This window comes from Mastigoproctus giganteus, chromosome 13, assembly GCF_048544385.1.
Source record: "Mastigoproctus giganteus isolate SK-2022 chromosome 13, ASM4854438v1, whole genome shotgun sequence".
Taxonomy (NCBI): Eukaryota; Metazoa; Arthropoda; class Arachnida; order Uropygi; family Thelyphonidae; genus Mastigoproctus; species Mastigoproctus giganteus.
Window position 1 is genome coordinate 152646156 of NC_143587.1, and position 17086 is coordinate 152663241.

The 17086-nt window shown below is 34.9% G+C and overlaps 1 protein-coding gene across 3 annotated transcripts in view; it reads left to right on the top strand.

Annotated features, from left to right (window-relative positions):
- The window catches only part of LOC150076529 (uncharacterized), a 437825-nt gene that overhangs the window by 42907 nt on the left and 377832 nt on the right, over positions 1 to 17086 (top strand). For all 3 annotated transcript variants that reach the window (XM_090387824.1, XM_090387826.1, XM_090387825.1), the window contains exon 2: positions 6940 to 7113. In XM_090387824.1, coding sequence (XP_090243950.1) covers positions 7074 to 7113 — 40 coding nt within the window. In that variant the 5' untranslated portion in view covers positions 6940 to 7073. The remainder of the gene's footprint in view (positions 1 to 6939; positions 7114 to 17086) is intronic.

The following is a 17086-nucleotide window of genomic DNA, read 5'->3' on the forward strand; positions in this document are numbered from 1 at the left end:
ACTAATAATCAGATCAAGAGTATTACACTCTCTAGTTGCCTCCCAAACATGCTGCTCTAGAAAACAATCATCCAATAAATCCACAAAAGTTTTGCTAGTGTGTGAGTGACTAACCCACAAATTCCAGTCAATCTCTGGGAAATTAAAATCCCCCATTATAAGACTCTGATTTACTGACCCACGCTTATTTCTCTGCACAATTGCTCATTATACTCATCAGATTCATTAGGCTTATAACACTAACCTACTCTCATTTTTCCTTTCCCAGTGCTTATGTCACACCAGTGTGATTCAAAAGATGTCACACAATGATTTTGTCACACAAATATATAATTCAAAAGCCTTAGCTCTTGTATGAGACTGGCAGAGATTTGGGGCATTTCCGCAGTGCGAGATATTTGAAATAGACTCTTGATGAAGCATAGTCTAAAATTTAAAAGAGGACTGGTGGCTCTTATTTCCCTTCCAAGGAGACCTATGGACAAAAGTCCACCAAACTTCCTTTTTTCCGTAAGGCTTTGGTTAATATTGATTGTTTATATTTGTAGCAAATAACAGCTATGTACTTAAGTGAATACAGTAAATATTCATTTAAGTACTTTTCTGCCCTACAGATATATTTAAATATTTCATTTTTTTCCCTTTTAAATCATGTGCTTCTTGGACTTACCAGTTGCCTGAGTTCTGATTATTTCATGATTTATAACATCAGCAATATTCTTGCTGTTCCTGGTATTTTCTTTATTCAGCTCATCTAATAATTTTATGTTCTTTTCATTGATCCTTTTAAATATTAGAATACCAATTCCAAAAAGTTCACTGGAAATTATGCTGCATAGTAGTAGTAGTAGAGATTCTAATAAAGAATCATTGTTAACAAATATCTTTCAAAACAAATATCTAAACAAAAATTAACAAAAACAAAACAAAAATTAACAAATATCTTTCCTTTTTATTTTTTTGTTTAAGTACAGAGCAATTTTTTAACTATGAAATCTGTTTTGGGGAAGCAGTGCTTCTTGGTTACCTTTATCCTATGTATCAGCAGTCCATATCACTGCATTCACTATATTTATAGGTTATGAAAGTTAAGTTTCAGATATCTGACTTTGCTATAACTTGAGTTAGCAGCATCCTGTAGAGTTATTTAATTGAACAGGAAAGAAAAACAGTTTTCTTGGGCAAATTAATTAAACTATTCTAAATTGTTAATTAAACTATTCTAAATTGTTAAACTATTCTAAATTGTTAATTAAACTAAACTTGTTAATTAAACAAGTCTAAACAACAGAAATCACTTAACTAACAGGAATGTTTTAATAATTTGCACTTTCATCATATGTTGATGATAATACATTTTGCCAAAAATATACTTTAAATAGCACACTATATTTAATTGCATGTAGAGTATGTGGTAAATTATTAAATATGTCAAATCCAGTATAAAGGATGAAAATATTTCATTCTTACCTCACCCATTTTAGTTTCAAAAGGTGATCCTTTATGAATTAAAGGCAAAATACATTACTCACAGTTTGCCTTATATTTACTGATAGGGACCACCTGCTAGTTGATGAGAAGCCATTAAACTTTGAAACTGCTGTCCTGGTAATGTTCTGGGACACAAGTTAGATAGTAGTTTCAAAGCTTAATGACTTCTCTACAGTTTTTAAATGCATGGAAGCCATTAAATGTAAGTTTAATGGCTTCTATGCATTTAAAACCACTTTTTAAGGTGAGGTTATACAATTTAAAACGATATTAGCACCTTAAGTATAGATATATAAGATCAAGATCCAAGTTCATAAATTGAACATGTGGTGTCAAAAATTTTTGTTCATCAAATTGAATCTGTAAACTGGGAGCTCACTGTAATTTTTCTAAAAAATTTCTAATCTGTGTGGTAATTATTTTTGATCACTTTTGATTGCAGTAATTCTTTTGGCAGCAATTCTTTTTGACCTCTGCATCTTGGATGCTACCAAAATACAAATTTATAATCAAGCAATACCTAAATGAGAATTAAATTTTATTGGAAGTTAATGGTTGAAGAAAGAAGTGGAGTAGCTGGTAGAGATATTGTTATAGGATTGCAAGGGTATATTTCAGTGCAGTAATTGAAATCAAATAAAATTTTTCTGCAGTTTGATCTTTGGTCATAGGGATTGTTCTCCTTCCACTGAAGATGGAGAGTACTCAGTATTAAGATTTATGTTAAACTTAGATACAAATAACATTGTCCATATCTTTTTAATTATACAGCATCACATGAAAAGTCGAATCCACTATACATTTAAAAGTGTGAGACATTGCTAGGATAGCTAGCTGTTTTTAAACTTACTGACCTCTCATCAGCCTGGTTGATGTTTCTATTAGTGAACCTATGCTGAAATATGAATAATGTATTTTGCCTAAATGAATAGAAACTACTATCCTACTTGTGTCTCCTGGGACATTATTTACTTCTAAACACTGTTTAGAAGTAAAATTTTCATTTAAACACAATGAGTGTTGCATATACCTATACATAAGCTGTGATTGCCCTATGCAGTGGAGTAATATAGGATTTCATATATCAGTGTAGTAGTTGAAATCAAATAAAAATTTTAAATTGGAAACAGGGTATTAATCTTATAAGCTGTTAGGTTTTTTACATCAGTTAAGAGATACTATTCAAGGAGTAGATCTAAATGGATGACAGATGAGCTGACGAGATTAGTGGCAAAGAAGAAAAATACATGTGTATAAATTATCAGGGGATACAGAAATGTGCAGTAAATATAAACTAGTTTGCAGGCAAGTCATGGCAGATTATGCAGATAATGAGAAAAGAATGCAAAGAAAAGTAACGAAGGCTTCGTTACTTATTTTAAAGCTAGAATGAAAGGGATGAATCACATTGGTCTATTAGATGAGTGGTATAACCATTAATGATCCTTTTCAGTTTGCTGAATAAAGTGAATAGATATTTGGTATCTATGTTCATGTGAAAAAAATTTTAGAGGTGAGCATGCAAGAAGTATATCAAATTCTGATAGGGAGCTATAATTGAGAGGAAAGCGGAAGGGACATTGTTGAAGCTAAAAGTAAATATGACACCTGGAGTGGATGGGATTGATTCAGTTTTATTAAGAGAGGCAAAAAAAGAGATAAGCAAAAATTTAGTCATGTTTACCATTCTGGATTCAGTTTGTTTGTTTGTTTGTTATTTAGGAGCATTAGCAACTAAGGCCATTTTGCTCCAGGATATGCGGTAGTCATTCCCTGACCTTTCCGCATCCTCCGTATTTGGTGGTGACGGGCTCGAACCCCGGTTTAATCAAGAAGCGTGTGCTATGCACTGCTGCTCCTTCCCACCTGGCTACGGAGGCGCCTCTCTGGATTCAGAGGAGATTCCTATATAGTGGAGACATGCAGATGTTTCCCCTATTCATAAAGGGGATCAAAGAGAGAAGTAATGTTACTCATTTATGGACAAATTCAATGGAAACGTTTGGTGAAACACAAGCAGTTGCTTTATGCCAAACACAATCTCAATGGCTTTCGATTGTGTTTGGCATAAAGGTCTTCTAAACAAGCTTCCATCTTTAGGTTTGCCAACTGTTTTTTTTTGTAATTGGTTATCCAGTTTTCTCTCAAATTGCTCACTGAGGGTGATGGTAGATGGCTCTCTGTCTTCTAACTTCTCCACTAATGCTTGTGTCCCCTGAGGTTCAGTTCTTTCCTCCACTCTTTTCCTCTTGTATGGTAATGACCTTCTTCCATTGACTGGAAATCCTATCCATAGTTTTGTCAATGATAGCACATTGCATTCCACTTGCCATTTCGAGAAACCTTGCCCTGGTCAATCAGATTCAACTTCTTGCATATCTGCTACCAATTCCTTAAATGCCGATCTCCAGGTAATTCTCCAGTGGGGCAAAGACAACTTAGTTGATTTCAATCCTTCTAAAACTCAGTCTTGTCTTATATCTCACAAAAAAGGATTCTTCTGCTCCTATGCTTAATTATGGTGACACTCCGATTTCTAGGCAAGATGATATATCTCTTCTGGGGATTACACTGACTTCTAATCTCTCTTGGCACAAGCACATTACAAATATTGCTTCCTCTGCATCTGAAAAACTTGTTTTCTCTTTTGCTCTCGGTGTTACTTTTCTTCCAAACAGCTGTACAAATCGCAAATCCACCCTACCATGGGATATTGTTCCCATATCTGGGGCAGTGCCCCCAAAACCTCTCTCCGACTTCTAGATTCCATTCAGAAGAGGGCAGTTAGGTTAATTAATGACTCCTGTCCAACAGAGTCTCATCACTCGCTGTTTCTGCTGCATGCCTTTTCTACAGACACTTCCATGGGTACTGTTCTTCTGAATTGGCTTCTATAATTCCCGCTCTCTCTTTCAACATTGTGAACACGTGCAGCCACCAGCCAACATCTATTTACTGTTCAGCTTCAAACTCACAGAACTTTTCATCTTCCTCATTTATTCATTCAACTGCTGTTTTCTGGAACAACCTTCCTTCATACGTATTTCCTGAAAATTACAGTCTACAGAAGTTCAAGTCTAATGTCAACAAATATCTTCTTTCGTCTTCTCAACCTCCTCTCCAACAGAGTCTCATTACTCGCTGTTTCTGCTGCATGCCTTTTCTACAGACACTTCCATCGGCACTGTTCTTCTGAATTGGCTTCTATAATTCCCGCTCTCTCTTTCAACATTCTGAACACGTGCAGCCACCAGCCAACATCTATTTACTGTTCAGCCTCAAACTCACAGAACTTTTCATCTTCTTCATTTATTCATTCAACTTCTGTTTTCTGGAACAACCTTCCTTCATACGTATTTCCTGAAAATTACAGTCTACAGAAGTTCAAGTCTAATGTCAACAAATATCTTCTTTCGTCTTCTCAACCTCCAACCCAAGCAAGGTACTAAGTGCTATAGGTTCTAATACCACTTGTGTTTGGGGTTTTCATTAAAAAAAAAATGTAAGTAATTACAGCCTGAAACAGAAGTCTAGACTGTAGGCTTGACTTCTGTTCTAGGGAAAATAATGGAGTCACTAGATAAAGAAGTAAAGCAGGACCATCTAGATAGGAATGCAGTTGCAACATGGACTTTTTTTAAGGGGAGATCTTGTCTGAGCAGTGTGATTGGGTACTATGATGCAGTAACAAAGGAACTGCATGCAGAAAAAAATAATTTTGACATCCGGTACTGTACAACCCGAAGGATTCGGCACTTTTGAAGATTTCTCTGAGGGTAATTGATTGTACAAGGGCAGAGGAGAAATATGTTAGCTGGATTTATGGAATAATCATATTAATAAATTTAAACACCAATTGCTTTTTATATTTCATACTTTATAGACTTTGTATCATTGTTACCATGTATTGCAGTGTTTAAAATCATTTATGCCTCATCAAAAAATATTGGAATTATGGCACCCATACTTGGAGGCAGCATTTTAAACCCCATTCTTTATTTCTTAGCAAGAATGTTACGCACTGGATCATTCTGGCAGCATCGGTCACACATTTTGGCATAATGCTGGCAACAGTTGTTCTGTGGAGATTATTGAGAATCAAAGCTACTGCATTATCTAATAAAAAAATAATGAATTATCTCTGAATGTTTAGGCTATGTGCATAACTTTAAAAAAAAAAAGCAGAACTTTCAAAATGTAGCATCTATTAGGTCACAAGGATGCTGGATTTATAAGGTTCTACTTAACTTAGTTATTAGAAAGCTTTGATACTGTTCCACATGAAAGACTGCTTTACAAGTTCGAGCAGTGTGGCATTAGGGGCAAGTTACTGCTATGGATAAATGGATAGTTGGGTGGCAGAAGACAGAGTTATCAATGGGCAATGCTCCCCTTGAATTAATGTTATTAGTGGAGCCCCAGGGTTCAGTGTTGATCGTATTGTTGTTTTCAATATTTATTGATGAAGGCATATCAGGCTAAATTTTTTATTAGAAAAATGTTTGATTTTTGACAGTAATTTTACCCCAATTCTGAGAAATCAAGGTCATATTCAGAAGAAATTATTTAAAAGCATCTGTGTATAAATTTTTCAGTTTTTACAAGGCACTCTTGTTTAGCCTACTCCTATTTGAAAACTGACTAAGGGAGCTCATACATTGGGCAACTTAATTGTGAAAGGATTAACAGTGGTGTAATACCATGACCAGTCATATTAACAACAGATTTCTTGTTATGTGAGCTAATCAGACCATTGCATTTATTAGCAAGTTTAAACACCCCCAGGGGCTCACATCTGGTGAGTATGGGCTTGGCACACCCAGGGTCCTGAGCTGGATATCATCATTCTTCTCTTTCTTGGTGATTCCTTTCGACTTCTCTCTCTCTCTCTCTCTCTCTCTCTCTCTCTCTCTCTCTCTCTCTCTCTCTCTCTCTCTCTCTCAGGGTAACTCGGGAATTTTTTTTTGGCTGGTGCAGCATAAGCCTCAGGCTTCCTTGCACCATATGGCTAATAATAATAATAATAATAATAAATAAATCCTGCCAGCCACAAAAGTTCAAGAGAGGTTGAAGCAGTTTGGCATTAGGGGCAAGTTATTTGGGCCGTTTGAAAACAATGAAAATTGTTTTCAAAAGACCCAAATAGAATTTTTAATTTGATAATTATGAAGCTATAAAATGGTGAGATATCTTAAATATTTTTTAATCATCATTATTTTGCACTCCTATTGCTATTTTCATTTAAAAATCATTTTCAGATGCAGTCATTGAAATTAAGTACAGACATAAAATTAATTTATGTTTTTATTTACATTGTTCTGTTCCTTGAATTATAATAAAAAAAAAATCCTTATATTCAGCTATCTTTAAATTGTTTTGCAGCATTTTTCTAAAATAAGTAAAAATGTTTAAAAATAACTTTTAATATGTATATTTTTGTTAATATAGGTTCTTGGGATTGTCTGCTGTGACTTGTACAGTTGAATGAGAATACAGATCTCTCCTTTTTCCTGTATTTAGAAGAAAAAAATTGTTTCAAAAGCTTCAAAAATTTATTATTAACTAAATGCAAACTGCTGAGAATGGGTGGGACAGATACACAAGCCAAACCAGGCATTGCAGGTAGTGAAGCTGAAATAAAATTTTTAGTAATTTTAGAAAAGTATTTTATTTTAAGAACAAGATCGATCTGGAAGTGAGGATGTAATTGCTCATCCTCCATGATTATTTCAAAAGTATGCTTTTATATAAAATTGAATGTTTTGAAATAAAATATTGCTTTTGAGGTGAATTTCACGAGTGTCATCTGCCATGCAATAAATTCAGTTTATACTTTACACAGTGGTGTTTTATTTCTAAATGTTTAGTTTTGAAGAATGTGTTTAACTCTTATGTTCTACTTTTGCAGTATCTGTAGAGAGAATGATTCCCCCTCACACTAAATATGTATGAGGGGCTGGATCTGCTCATGTTTTAGAAACTAATATTTAATTTTGAATAGTTAAATCTTTATAAAATTCTTTTTTTTTTTAGCTTAATGTTCAAGTTAAAGGTTTTATAGTAATTGAAATTTATATAATTTCATCCAGTCAAATAAGAACAGTGTAATTTTATTTATAATTTTTATTGTAATTTATAACACATTTTTACTTTCTTTCTTAGAAGCAGCAAAAATGTATTTTAAAAACTTAGAAAATTCACCACAAAGGCCTGTGATGGTGGTTTCTATCCATCACATAGATATTTTTTTCAGTTGCATTTTTCGTGGTTACAAGGTTTAGGACCAGTAATTACTGATTTTTGTAATATGATTGTGAACAGTTAAAACAGAGAACTTTCCAGAAGTGTTGAGACCACACTATGCTCAAGGCAATAGTGGACAACAGACTAATAGGAAGCATCCTTTTCTGTATTGTTTTATTTTATACAGAACAATTCAAGTAAAACAGCAATTACTTCTGTTTGTTAGTTTTTGTAATGCACTATGGCAACAAGAGACTGCATAAACAAACCTAACATATATTGCTTTTGTTAATAGCTTTGTTGTGAAAAACATAATTTCTCATAAAGACTTATTTCTTGGTGACCACAGTAAACTGTTGTGCATGAATTTTTTGAACGATTAAGAAAATTGTGTCAAGGTATCTGCCTTTTGCTGTACTTTTGGTTTGTAGTAAACTGCAAAGTCATGGAAAAGATTGATATTTTTGTATATATAATATGCATGCCTATAAATTTAAAATACAAAGGACATTTCATATCTCAGTGTACTATCTGCTATAAGACCCATCATGCATGGACCTGAAATGCTTAATACATCATGTTCTGAATGTGGCAACAGTGACTGTTTTTAGCTTAAAAGTGTGTGCTGTGTGTGTGTGAGAGAGAGAGAGAGAGAGAGAGAGAGAGAGAGAGCTTTGAAAAGGCAATTGTAAAATTGCTTGTTATTTTAGTTTAATATGATTCCATTGGTAATACTATTAAGGGTTTAATGTTGATAAAATTATCAAAAATGGTTTCATGTTTCTTTGGGGATAAAAGTTAGCTCAGATTTTTTTTTTTTAATTTTTTATTAAAGTGGTTTTTTGCACCAATTCTTGAAAATATTCTTTGCTCTTTATGCATTAAAAGGAATTATTTCATTAAGACAAGTAATAATTCGTACATTATATGTGTGAACTTGATTTTCATGTTTTATATTTTCTTTTCTTTATCTTTTTTTTTTTTTTTTTATGAGTTCAGTAGGCACAGTGACATTCATTGTGTTGCTTGTGTTATCTTTCCTTTATGTACAATTGTACCTTTTGTTATCACCTTTCTGAATTCTTTTAAATAAAAATAAACTGATACACCATTTCAGACTCCTGAGATATTCTTGGTAACATTAATTTTTACTGTTTCCCCTCTTTCCTCAGGGTTTCAGTTTTTAAACTGTCTATGCTCTATGTGTGTTTGTTTTAGTTAGTGAAAGTGGGGTGAGCTGGGTGATTGAAGTGGTTTTGTCAGGGTATTGTTGATTTAATAGAAATTGTCAGAGTAAGTTTCTTTGTTTGAATTATAAGTGAGATAAGTTGTTTTCAGTGTTGTAAATTATTTATGTAATTTATAAGATATGTTATTTAATAGTATTAGTATAGTTTATTTTGCACAGTTATTCTGTTATATGCAATTTTCATATGCAACTTTTTCAACCAGAAAATATATATATAAAAAAAAGTAATTACATTATTGTTTCTTTACCTAATTGTAAGTTCAGACAAGGCTGATAATTTTTTGAAAAGTTTTAGTTACTTAGAAACCATCACAATGTTGAGGAATTTAAATTTTTTCTTGGAAGATTGAGTAAGTTAGAGTAATTGCTGGCAGATAAGATTAAAATATGCAGATATATTTTAAATAACAGAATGAATTGAGTAAATAAGTGAAATATGTATCTTTGAAAAGTTGTGGATAATCTTGGAATTCAAAGAGGATTTTTATTTTGTGAATAACAGTAACAATAAATGGATTACCAAAATCATTTTAATTTTTAGGCACATTAGCATATATGCATAATGCACATACTGTCTTCAAGTTGTCTATCCCTCAGCCTGGCAGTCTGTCCACATGTAACAACACTACTCCAGTGAACAGATTATTGTGAAATTTTATATTTGGATATTTTAAAGAAATTTCTCAAATTTCATTAAAATCTGATATGAGTAATTACAGACCTGTAGCTTAATCTGTTCCAGGAAAAATAATGGAGCCATTAGTTAAAGAAGTAATGCAGGACCATCTAGACAGGTATGAAATTATACTGCAGTCACAGCATGAATTTGTTAAAGGGTGATCTTGTGTGACCAGTCTGATTGGATACTCTGATGCAGTAATAAAGGGATTGAATGCAAAACATAATTTTGATATCATATTCTTTGATTTCAGAGAAAGACTGCTATATAAATTGAAGCACTGCGGCATTAAGGGAAAGTTACTGCTATGGATAAAACAATGGTGGAATGGAGAAGACAGATTGGTTATTAATGGACAGTGCTCTTCTAAATTGGAGTAGTGTGGTATTAAGGGCAAGTTACTGCTATGGATGGTTGAGTGGGAGAAGACAGAGTGGTTGTTAATGGACACTGCTTTCATGGACTAATGTTATTAGTGGAGTGCCCCATGGTTCAGTGTCGGGCCCATTGTTCTCTATATTTATTAATGTTATTGATGAAGGTATATCAGGCCTAAATGTCTAAGTTTGCAGATGATACAAAGATTGGCAGGGTGGTTAATGACAGTAATCAAGGTAAGCTTCTGCAAAAGACCTAGAAAAATTAGGTTGATGGGTTGAGAAATGACATTCGAGGTTTAACATTGACAAATGTAAGGTACTGCATGTGGGTAGTAGTAGTAATCCCAGATTAATATATCAACTGTGTATTCTACACTCAGGATAGTGGAAAATGAAAAAGACCTGGGGGTAATTGTGCAGTCAGATATGAAGGTCTCTGAACAGTGCAGACAGTTAGGCAGGACAGCTGATGGGGTTTTGTCAATGATATTTGGAACTTTTCAGTAGGGATAAGGAGGTGATTATCTCATCGTGTGATGTAATGGTTAGGTTGCATCTTGAGTATTGCATACAGGTCTGGCCTCATTTTAGGAAGGATGTAGGTTTAATGGAATGGGTGCAGAGGAGGGCAACAAGATTGGTGAAGGGAACAAAAAGGTTGTCTTACCAAGAAGGCTTCAGTTTTGCAAATTGCAATGTCTGGAGAATAGGCACCTGTGGAGAGATCTGATTGAGATGTTTAAGGCTTTGAATGGATTGAGCAAGCTCAATGCTGATGGAATTATTCCTTTTGCTCACACATGAGAGGGCATAAATTCAAATTGAGGAAGGATGGTTGTAGAATTGATATGTGGAGTCAGATATGAAGTTCTCTGAGCAGCGTAGTGTGTAGTTACTTTGGAGGTTCGCTGTCAACCAGTGGGTGGTTGATTGTTCCAACAATTATTGTAGATGATGTGGAAAAAGTTTTTTTTTTTTTTTTTTTTCTGAGGCTAAATTTATAGGCTTGCCACTATTAATACAGAATTAGTCAATTAATGTTAAATATACCGCACATGTTAATGTGACAAAAAAGTTATCAAGTGAAAGTGTAAATCTCAAAGTTGTTTGCCACAGCAGAGATGGCATCACCGGTGGAGAAGAACAAAGGGGTGATCTTACAAGGCTTAAGTTCTGCAAATTGCAGTGCCTGGAGAGTAGGCACCTGCGAGATGATCTGATTGAGGTGTATAAGGCCTTGAACGGGTTGAGCAAGCTGAATGCTGATGGGAGTCTTCCTCTTGCTCAGATTAAGAACCTAAGGGGCACAGATTCAAATTGACGAAAGACAGTTGTAGAATAGATGTGCGGAAATTTGCTTTTAGCCAGCGGGTAGTTGATTGGTGGAACAGACTTCCATCTTTTGTTGTGGAAGTTGATAGCCTAAATAAATTTAAGATTGAGCTCGACAGGCATTTGGAACAAATGGAGGGGTGAAATGAGAGGTATTTTTTTTATTTTTGGGTGGTGCTGCATAAGAGTGATTTCTTGCATCGTATGCCTCCACTAATGTTGTTGTTGTTTTGGTTTTTAGGAGCATTAGCAACTAAGGCCATATTGCTCCGGGATATGCGGTGGTCATACCCTGACCTTTCCGCATCTTCCGTATTTGGTGGTGACGGGCCTATGCTAATGCTATTATCATGAAACAGAAATCAAGTGTTTGAGTGCAGTGATCATTCCAAACTATATTTCACAGAAATCCACCAACTTGAGATAACTTCATTAAGTGGTATAGGCTGTTCATGGAATGTGTGGATGCATCTGCAAGGGCAAAAGCACAGGTCATCCGATCACAGATGATGCAACTTTAGAAAGTGTCTGGCAGGCATATTGGAGGAATTACTGCAAATCAACTAACAAGGCCAGTAGAGAGCTTGGTATTCCACAGGAAGGTGTTTGGTGTTTTCTCAAAAGGCAACTCTCCATGTATCCTTCAAAATTAATTTTTTACAGGTTCCAAAACCTCATGACAGAGGTTCTAGGTACAAATTTTGTTGTAACATCCAAGAACTGTGTGATATTGTTGAAAATTTCATGGACAGATTAGTGTTTACCAAAGAAACCACAATCCATCTCAGTGATGAAGTGAATCAACACAACATTTGTATCTGTGGGAATGAGAATCCACATGAAACTATGGAACATGAACGGGACAGTCCAGCAGTAAATGTTTTCTTTTCAATGTCCATGAAAAAGATCGATGGGGTCTTCTTTTTCACCGAAGTGAATGTCATTTCCTACCTTGATATACTGATTGAGTGGTTGCTGCTGCAGCTGACAAAAGATGGAAACAACTTCATTTTGCAGCAGGATGGGACTCTGCCACATTCCATAGGGAGGTGTGAAAGTTTCTGAATCAGTTATTCCCATTGCTGGATTGGCCATGCTTCCTGTGATGACAAAGCTTTACTTATTGGCAAAAACGAAGATTGCCAGCCTTGCTTCCTTACATTTTTTATCTATGGGGTTTTGTAAAATATTTGGTTTGTGACCCCCCCCCCACCTGTTACTTCGCAAGAGTTGCAAGGATGTATCACTACAGCTATTCCTCAGATTGACAGCAATATGCTGGAGAAAGTGTGGCATTAATTTGATTACCACACTGATGTGTGCAGTGTCACATGTGGGGACTATATTGAAGGAATGTAAGGAATGTATTTTAACAGTTCTTCCAGTATGGAGGAACTGTTAAAAACTTTGATATTTATGCTTTCATTTGATAGCTTTTTTTACAGAAAAATATATAGTTACTTTCAAATAAACTGTCAGAGTTGTTGACAACATTTTGACTGACATTGTACTAATTCTAATAGAAGTCCGTCAATTATTATTTCTTTTTCTGCCCATCTGCATGTAATAACTGTAATAATTTTCTGCCCATCTGGATTTTCATTAAATTTTGAATTTGGCTCTTGTACAATGATTTGTCCTGCTTTCCCAAATTTCATTAAAATCATTCCAATAGAAATTTGGCAATTATTGATTTTTTTATATATATATGTGATATTTTTTTATATATGGTCTGATCTATTTAAGGCTTTGAATGGATTGCGCAAGCTTGGTGCTGATGGGATTCTTTCTCTTTTTTTTTGTACTACACACACACATGCACATGTCCATATAATGTATGTTGTAGCTGAAGCACTGGATATTGATGTTTGTTGTTAAGGGCTGGTTGGAGGAATGAATGAATGAGAAATGTTACAGATGCACAGAAACAAAATGTTCTCTGTTTGTGCATAGAAGGCCACTCTTTTTTTCTTGTAAATCATGAATTATTACTATTTGCTAATATGCCTGAAATGTACACATTTTGTGTTTTCTTACCTGTCAGAATTTTCAAAAAGTGGCATTACAACATTTTCCATAGTGCATCCAATTGGCATATTCTGTATATCACAAATTGTATTTTTTAGTAAAGAAGTGTTGTAGGATACAGCACCAAGAATGGGGCTGCAATACAATATCCAAATCTACAATCAGTTATTGCTCCACCGCATTGTATCCATATCAGTTCCATCTAAACCTCAAATTTGATATTTTCAGCAAAGATTCTGATTGTTTCTCATTTAGCATAGCTTTTGAAGATAGTGATGAAGCTGAAGCCAAATCAAAGAAGACAAGTTTACCCATGCTGATTGATTTCATGTTACATGTACTTGAATATTGTAATAGGAACCTCAAACTTTGTTTTTTATTTTTTTATTTTGCCCTAGAACGTTTTGGTGAGAATCATTTACAGATATACGTATTGACCAGATTTATTGCTTTTAGCAGTCTGTCCTCCTTTTTAAATGGACTTTTTTTTTTTTTTTTGCATAGGCCAAAAAAATAGTGCACTTTCAAATAACTTGTCATCGTTATTTAATAGTTTACTTTTATCAAAATTTCATTCTGTTTTATTATTTTTGGAAGTTGTTTTTAGGGGTTCCATAATGCAGGTATTCTAGTGGAATACTAAAAGTTTGTGGTAATTCAGTAAATAACTATATATAATTTTTGTTGTTTATTTAAAAATTTCATAGATTTTCTTCAACGGAGTGTAATATTATATGAGGTATGGCAGTAAAGTTCACACACTGGGGCAATAAAAAGAAAACAAAGTAAGGGAGCTGAAAAATGGTTTTATTTTTATTCAAAGTAATTACAAATTGATTGAATGCATGTATTCCACCATTCTAAATGTTTCTGAAAAGAGTCAGCGAATACATTCAAAGAGAGGATGTTCGGTTTGGCGGATTACATTTTTTCTTTGTCCCCAACTTCATATAATCTCTTTCTTTTGAGGGTACTTTTACTTTGGGAAAGGGGAAGTAGTCTGCCAATGCTAGATCAGGAGATTAGGGTGGATGATTAATCAGTACAATGCCATGTTTTGTCAGAAATATCTTCATGACAAGTGCAGAATGGGCAGGGGGACATGGTTGTTGTGCAACAAGAACCAGTTGCTTTCTCTTGAAATTTTACGGCTTCATCCAGGAAATGCATTTAATTAGTCTTCGAAGTACCTGTGCATAGAATGGAGCAATGACTCTCTCCCTTTCAGGTATAAATTCCATGTGAATCACACACTGTTTGTTGAAAAACATGATCAGCATTGTCTTGTACATCTGTAAACAAAACTTTTTTTTTTTTTTTTGGGCCTTGGTGATGATTTTGAAGTCCTCTGCATGCTCTGGTGCGTCTCTGGGTCATACTGAAACACCCAATACTCACCTCTAGTGATGATACATTTTGGGAAATTAGGATTGTCTTGACAAGTCTGGATGAAGTCTTTGCATGATGATATTCTTTGTTGCTTCTGCTTATCTCATTCAGGAGGCTGTATAGCACAAATTTTGCACAGATCTTTTCTCCTAAATCTTCATGCAAAATTTGATGACTCATCTCCTTATTGATATCTGATTCATCAGCTGTCATTTTGAGGGTTAAGTGATGATCTCTTGCCACAACTTCCCATACTTTTGCAACTCTCCTCATTTTGAGAGCTTGACAGATGCCTGTTTCTTGAGTCATTGCAAATGTCTTCATGCATTTGAACCACTTAAACCATTCAAACACTCAGGTATAGGCCTGACGTAGCTGAGTGGTCAAGAGCATGAGTACAGTAGCACACACTCTTTGAGTGGACTGGGGTTCAAGCCAGTGACTGCTAAATACGATTAACATTTGTATTGATTTCTTGTAAACTCCACTGGCTTGGTGGTCGTGCTGGAGTATAAACAAGAACATTTTTTTTTTTTAATGTTTCATCGCTATAAAGAGTTTTTAACATTTCATACATTTCTGTTGCAGATTTTCAATTTAAAAGAAAATTTGATATTTGTTCGTCAGTCCATTGCAAAATTGTCGCACGGAACATTATGCTACTAATGAAACTGGTTTTTGCTTGTAACGTGTCAGCCCATTGGACAATCTCTATACCACCATTTGACATACCTTCCATTTATTTTCAAACTTATCAAATGTGACTGCACTAGCACCAATCTGGAACTTTATTACTTTATTGCCACATCTCATATAGTAAATCCTCTAATCCAGAATTCCCAAAAAATCTAGCATTTTTTAATTTTATTTTTTGTAAATTTCAAAAAAAAAAAAAAAAAAATGTGCCTTAGCAATCTTGAAAACACACCCGAAATCCTACTCTTTATCAAGTTTTTCATTTCAGCCATTGCAAATTATAATATAACATTGGGCAACTCTGCTTTAATTTCCTGTAATCTGTTGTATGTGCCTGTTTTTTTTTTTTTTATGTGAACCCCAAACACGAGAGGTATTAGAACCTATAGTACTTAGTACCGTGCTTGGGTTGGAGGTTGAGAAGACAAAAGAAGATATTTGTTGACATTGGACTTGAACTTCTGTAGATTGTAATTTTCAGGAAATACATATGAAGGAAGGTTGTTCCAGAAAACGGCAGTTGAATGAATAAATGAGGAAGATGAAAAGTTGGTTCTGTGGGTTTGAAGCTGGACAGTAAATGGATGTTGGCTGGTGGCGGCACGTGTTCGGACTGTTTTCAAAGAGAGAGCAGGAATTATAGAAGCCAATTCAGAAGAACAGTGCCCATGGAAGTATCTGTAGAAGAGGCATGCAGCAGAAACAGTGCGTCTATGAGAAAGCGAGTGGAGAGACTCTGTTAGAGATGAATCATTAATTAACCTAACTGCCCTCTTCTGAATGGAATCAAGAAGCCTGAGAGAGGTTTTGGGGGCACCACCCCAGATGTGGGAACAATATTCCATGGCAAGGCGGATTTGTGATTTATACAGAGTGAGCAGCTGTTTGGAAGAAAAGTAACGCCGAGAGCGAAAGAGAAAACCAAGTTTTTTAGATGCAGAGGAAGCAATATTTGTAATGTGCTTGTGCCAAGAGAGATTAGAAGTCAGGGTAATCCCCAAAAGAGATATATCATTTTGCCTAGAAATCGGAGTGTCACTAAAGATAAGCATAGGAGAAGAAGAATCCTTTTTGCGAGATATAAGACAAGACAAGACTGAGTTTTAGAAGGGTTGAAATCAACTAAGTTGTCTTTGCCCCACTGGAGAATTACCTGAAGATCGGCATTTAAGGAATTGGTAGCAGATTTTCGAGAAGTTGAAGCTGATTGAGCAGGACAAGGTTTCTCAAAATGGAAAGTTGAATGCAATGTGCTATCATCGGCAAAACTATGGATAGGATTTCCAGTCAATGGAAGAAGGTCATTGATATACAAGAGGAAAAGAGTGGGGGAAAGAACTGAACCTTGGGGGACACCGGCATTAGTGGAGAAGTTAGAAGACAGAGAGCCATCTACCATCGCCCTCAGTGAGCGATCAGAGAGAAAACTGGATAACCAATTACTAAAAACAGTTGGCAAACCATAAGATGGAAGCTTGTTTAGAAGACCTTTATGCCAAACCCGATCAAAAGCCTTTGAGATGTCAAGAGCAACTACTTTTTTCACCGAACCTTTCCATTGAATTAGTCCATAAATGGGTAACATAAGCCAGAATATCA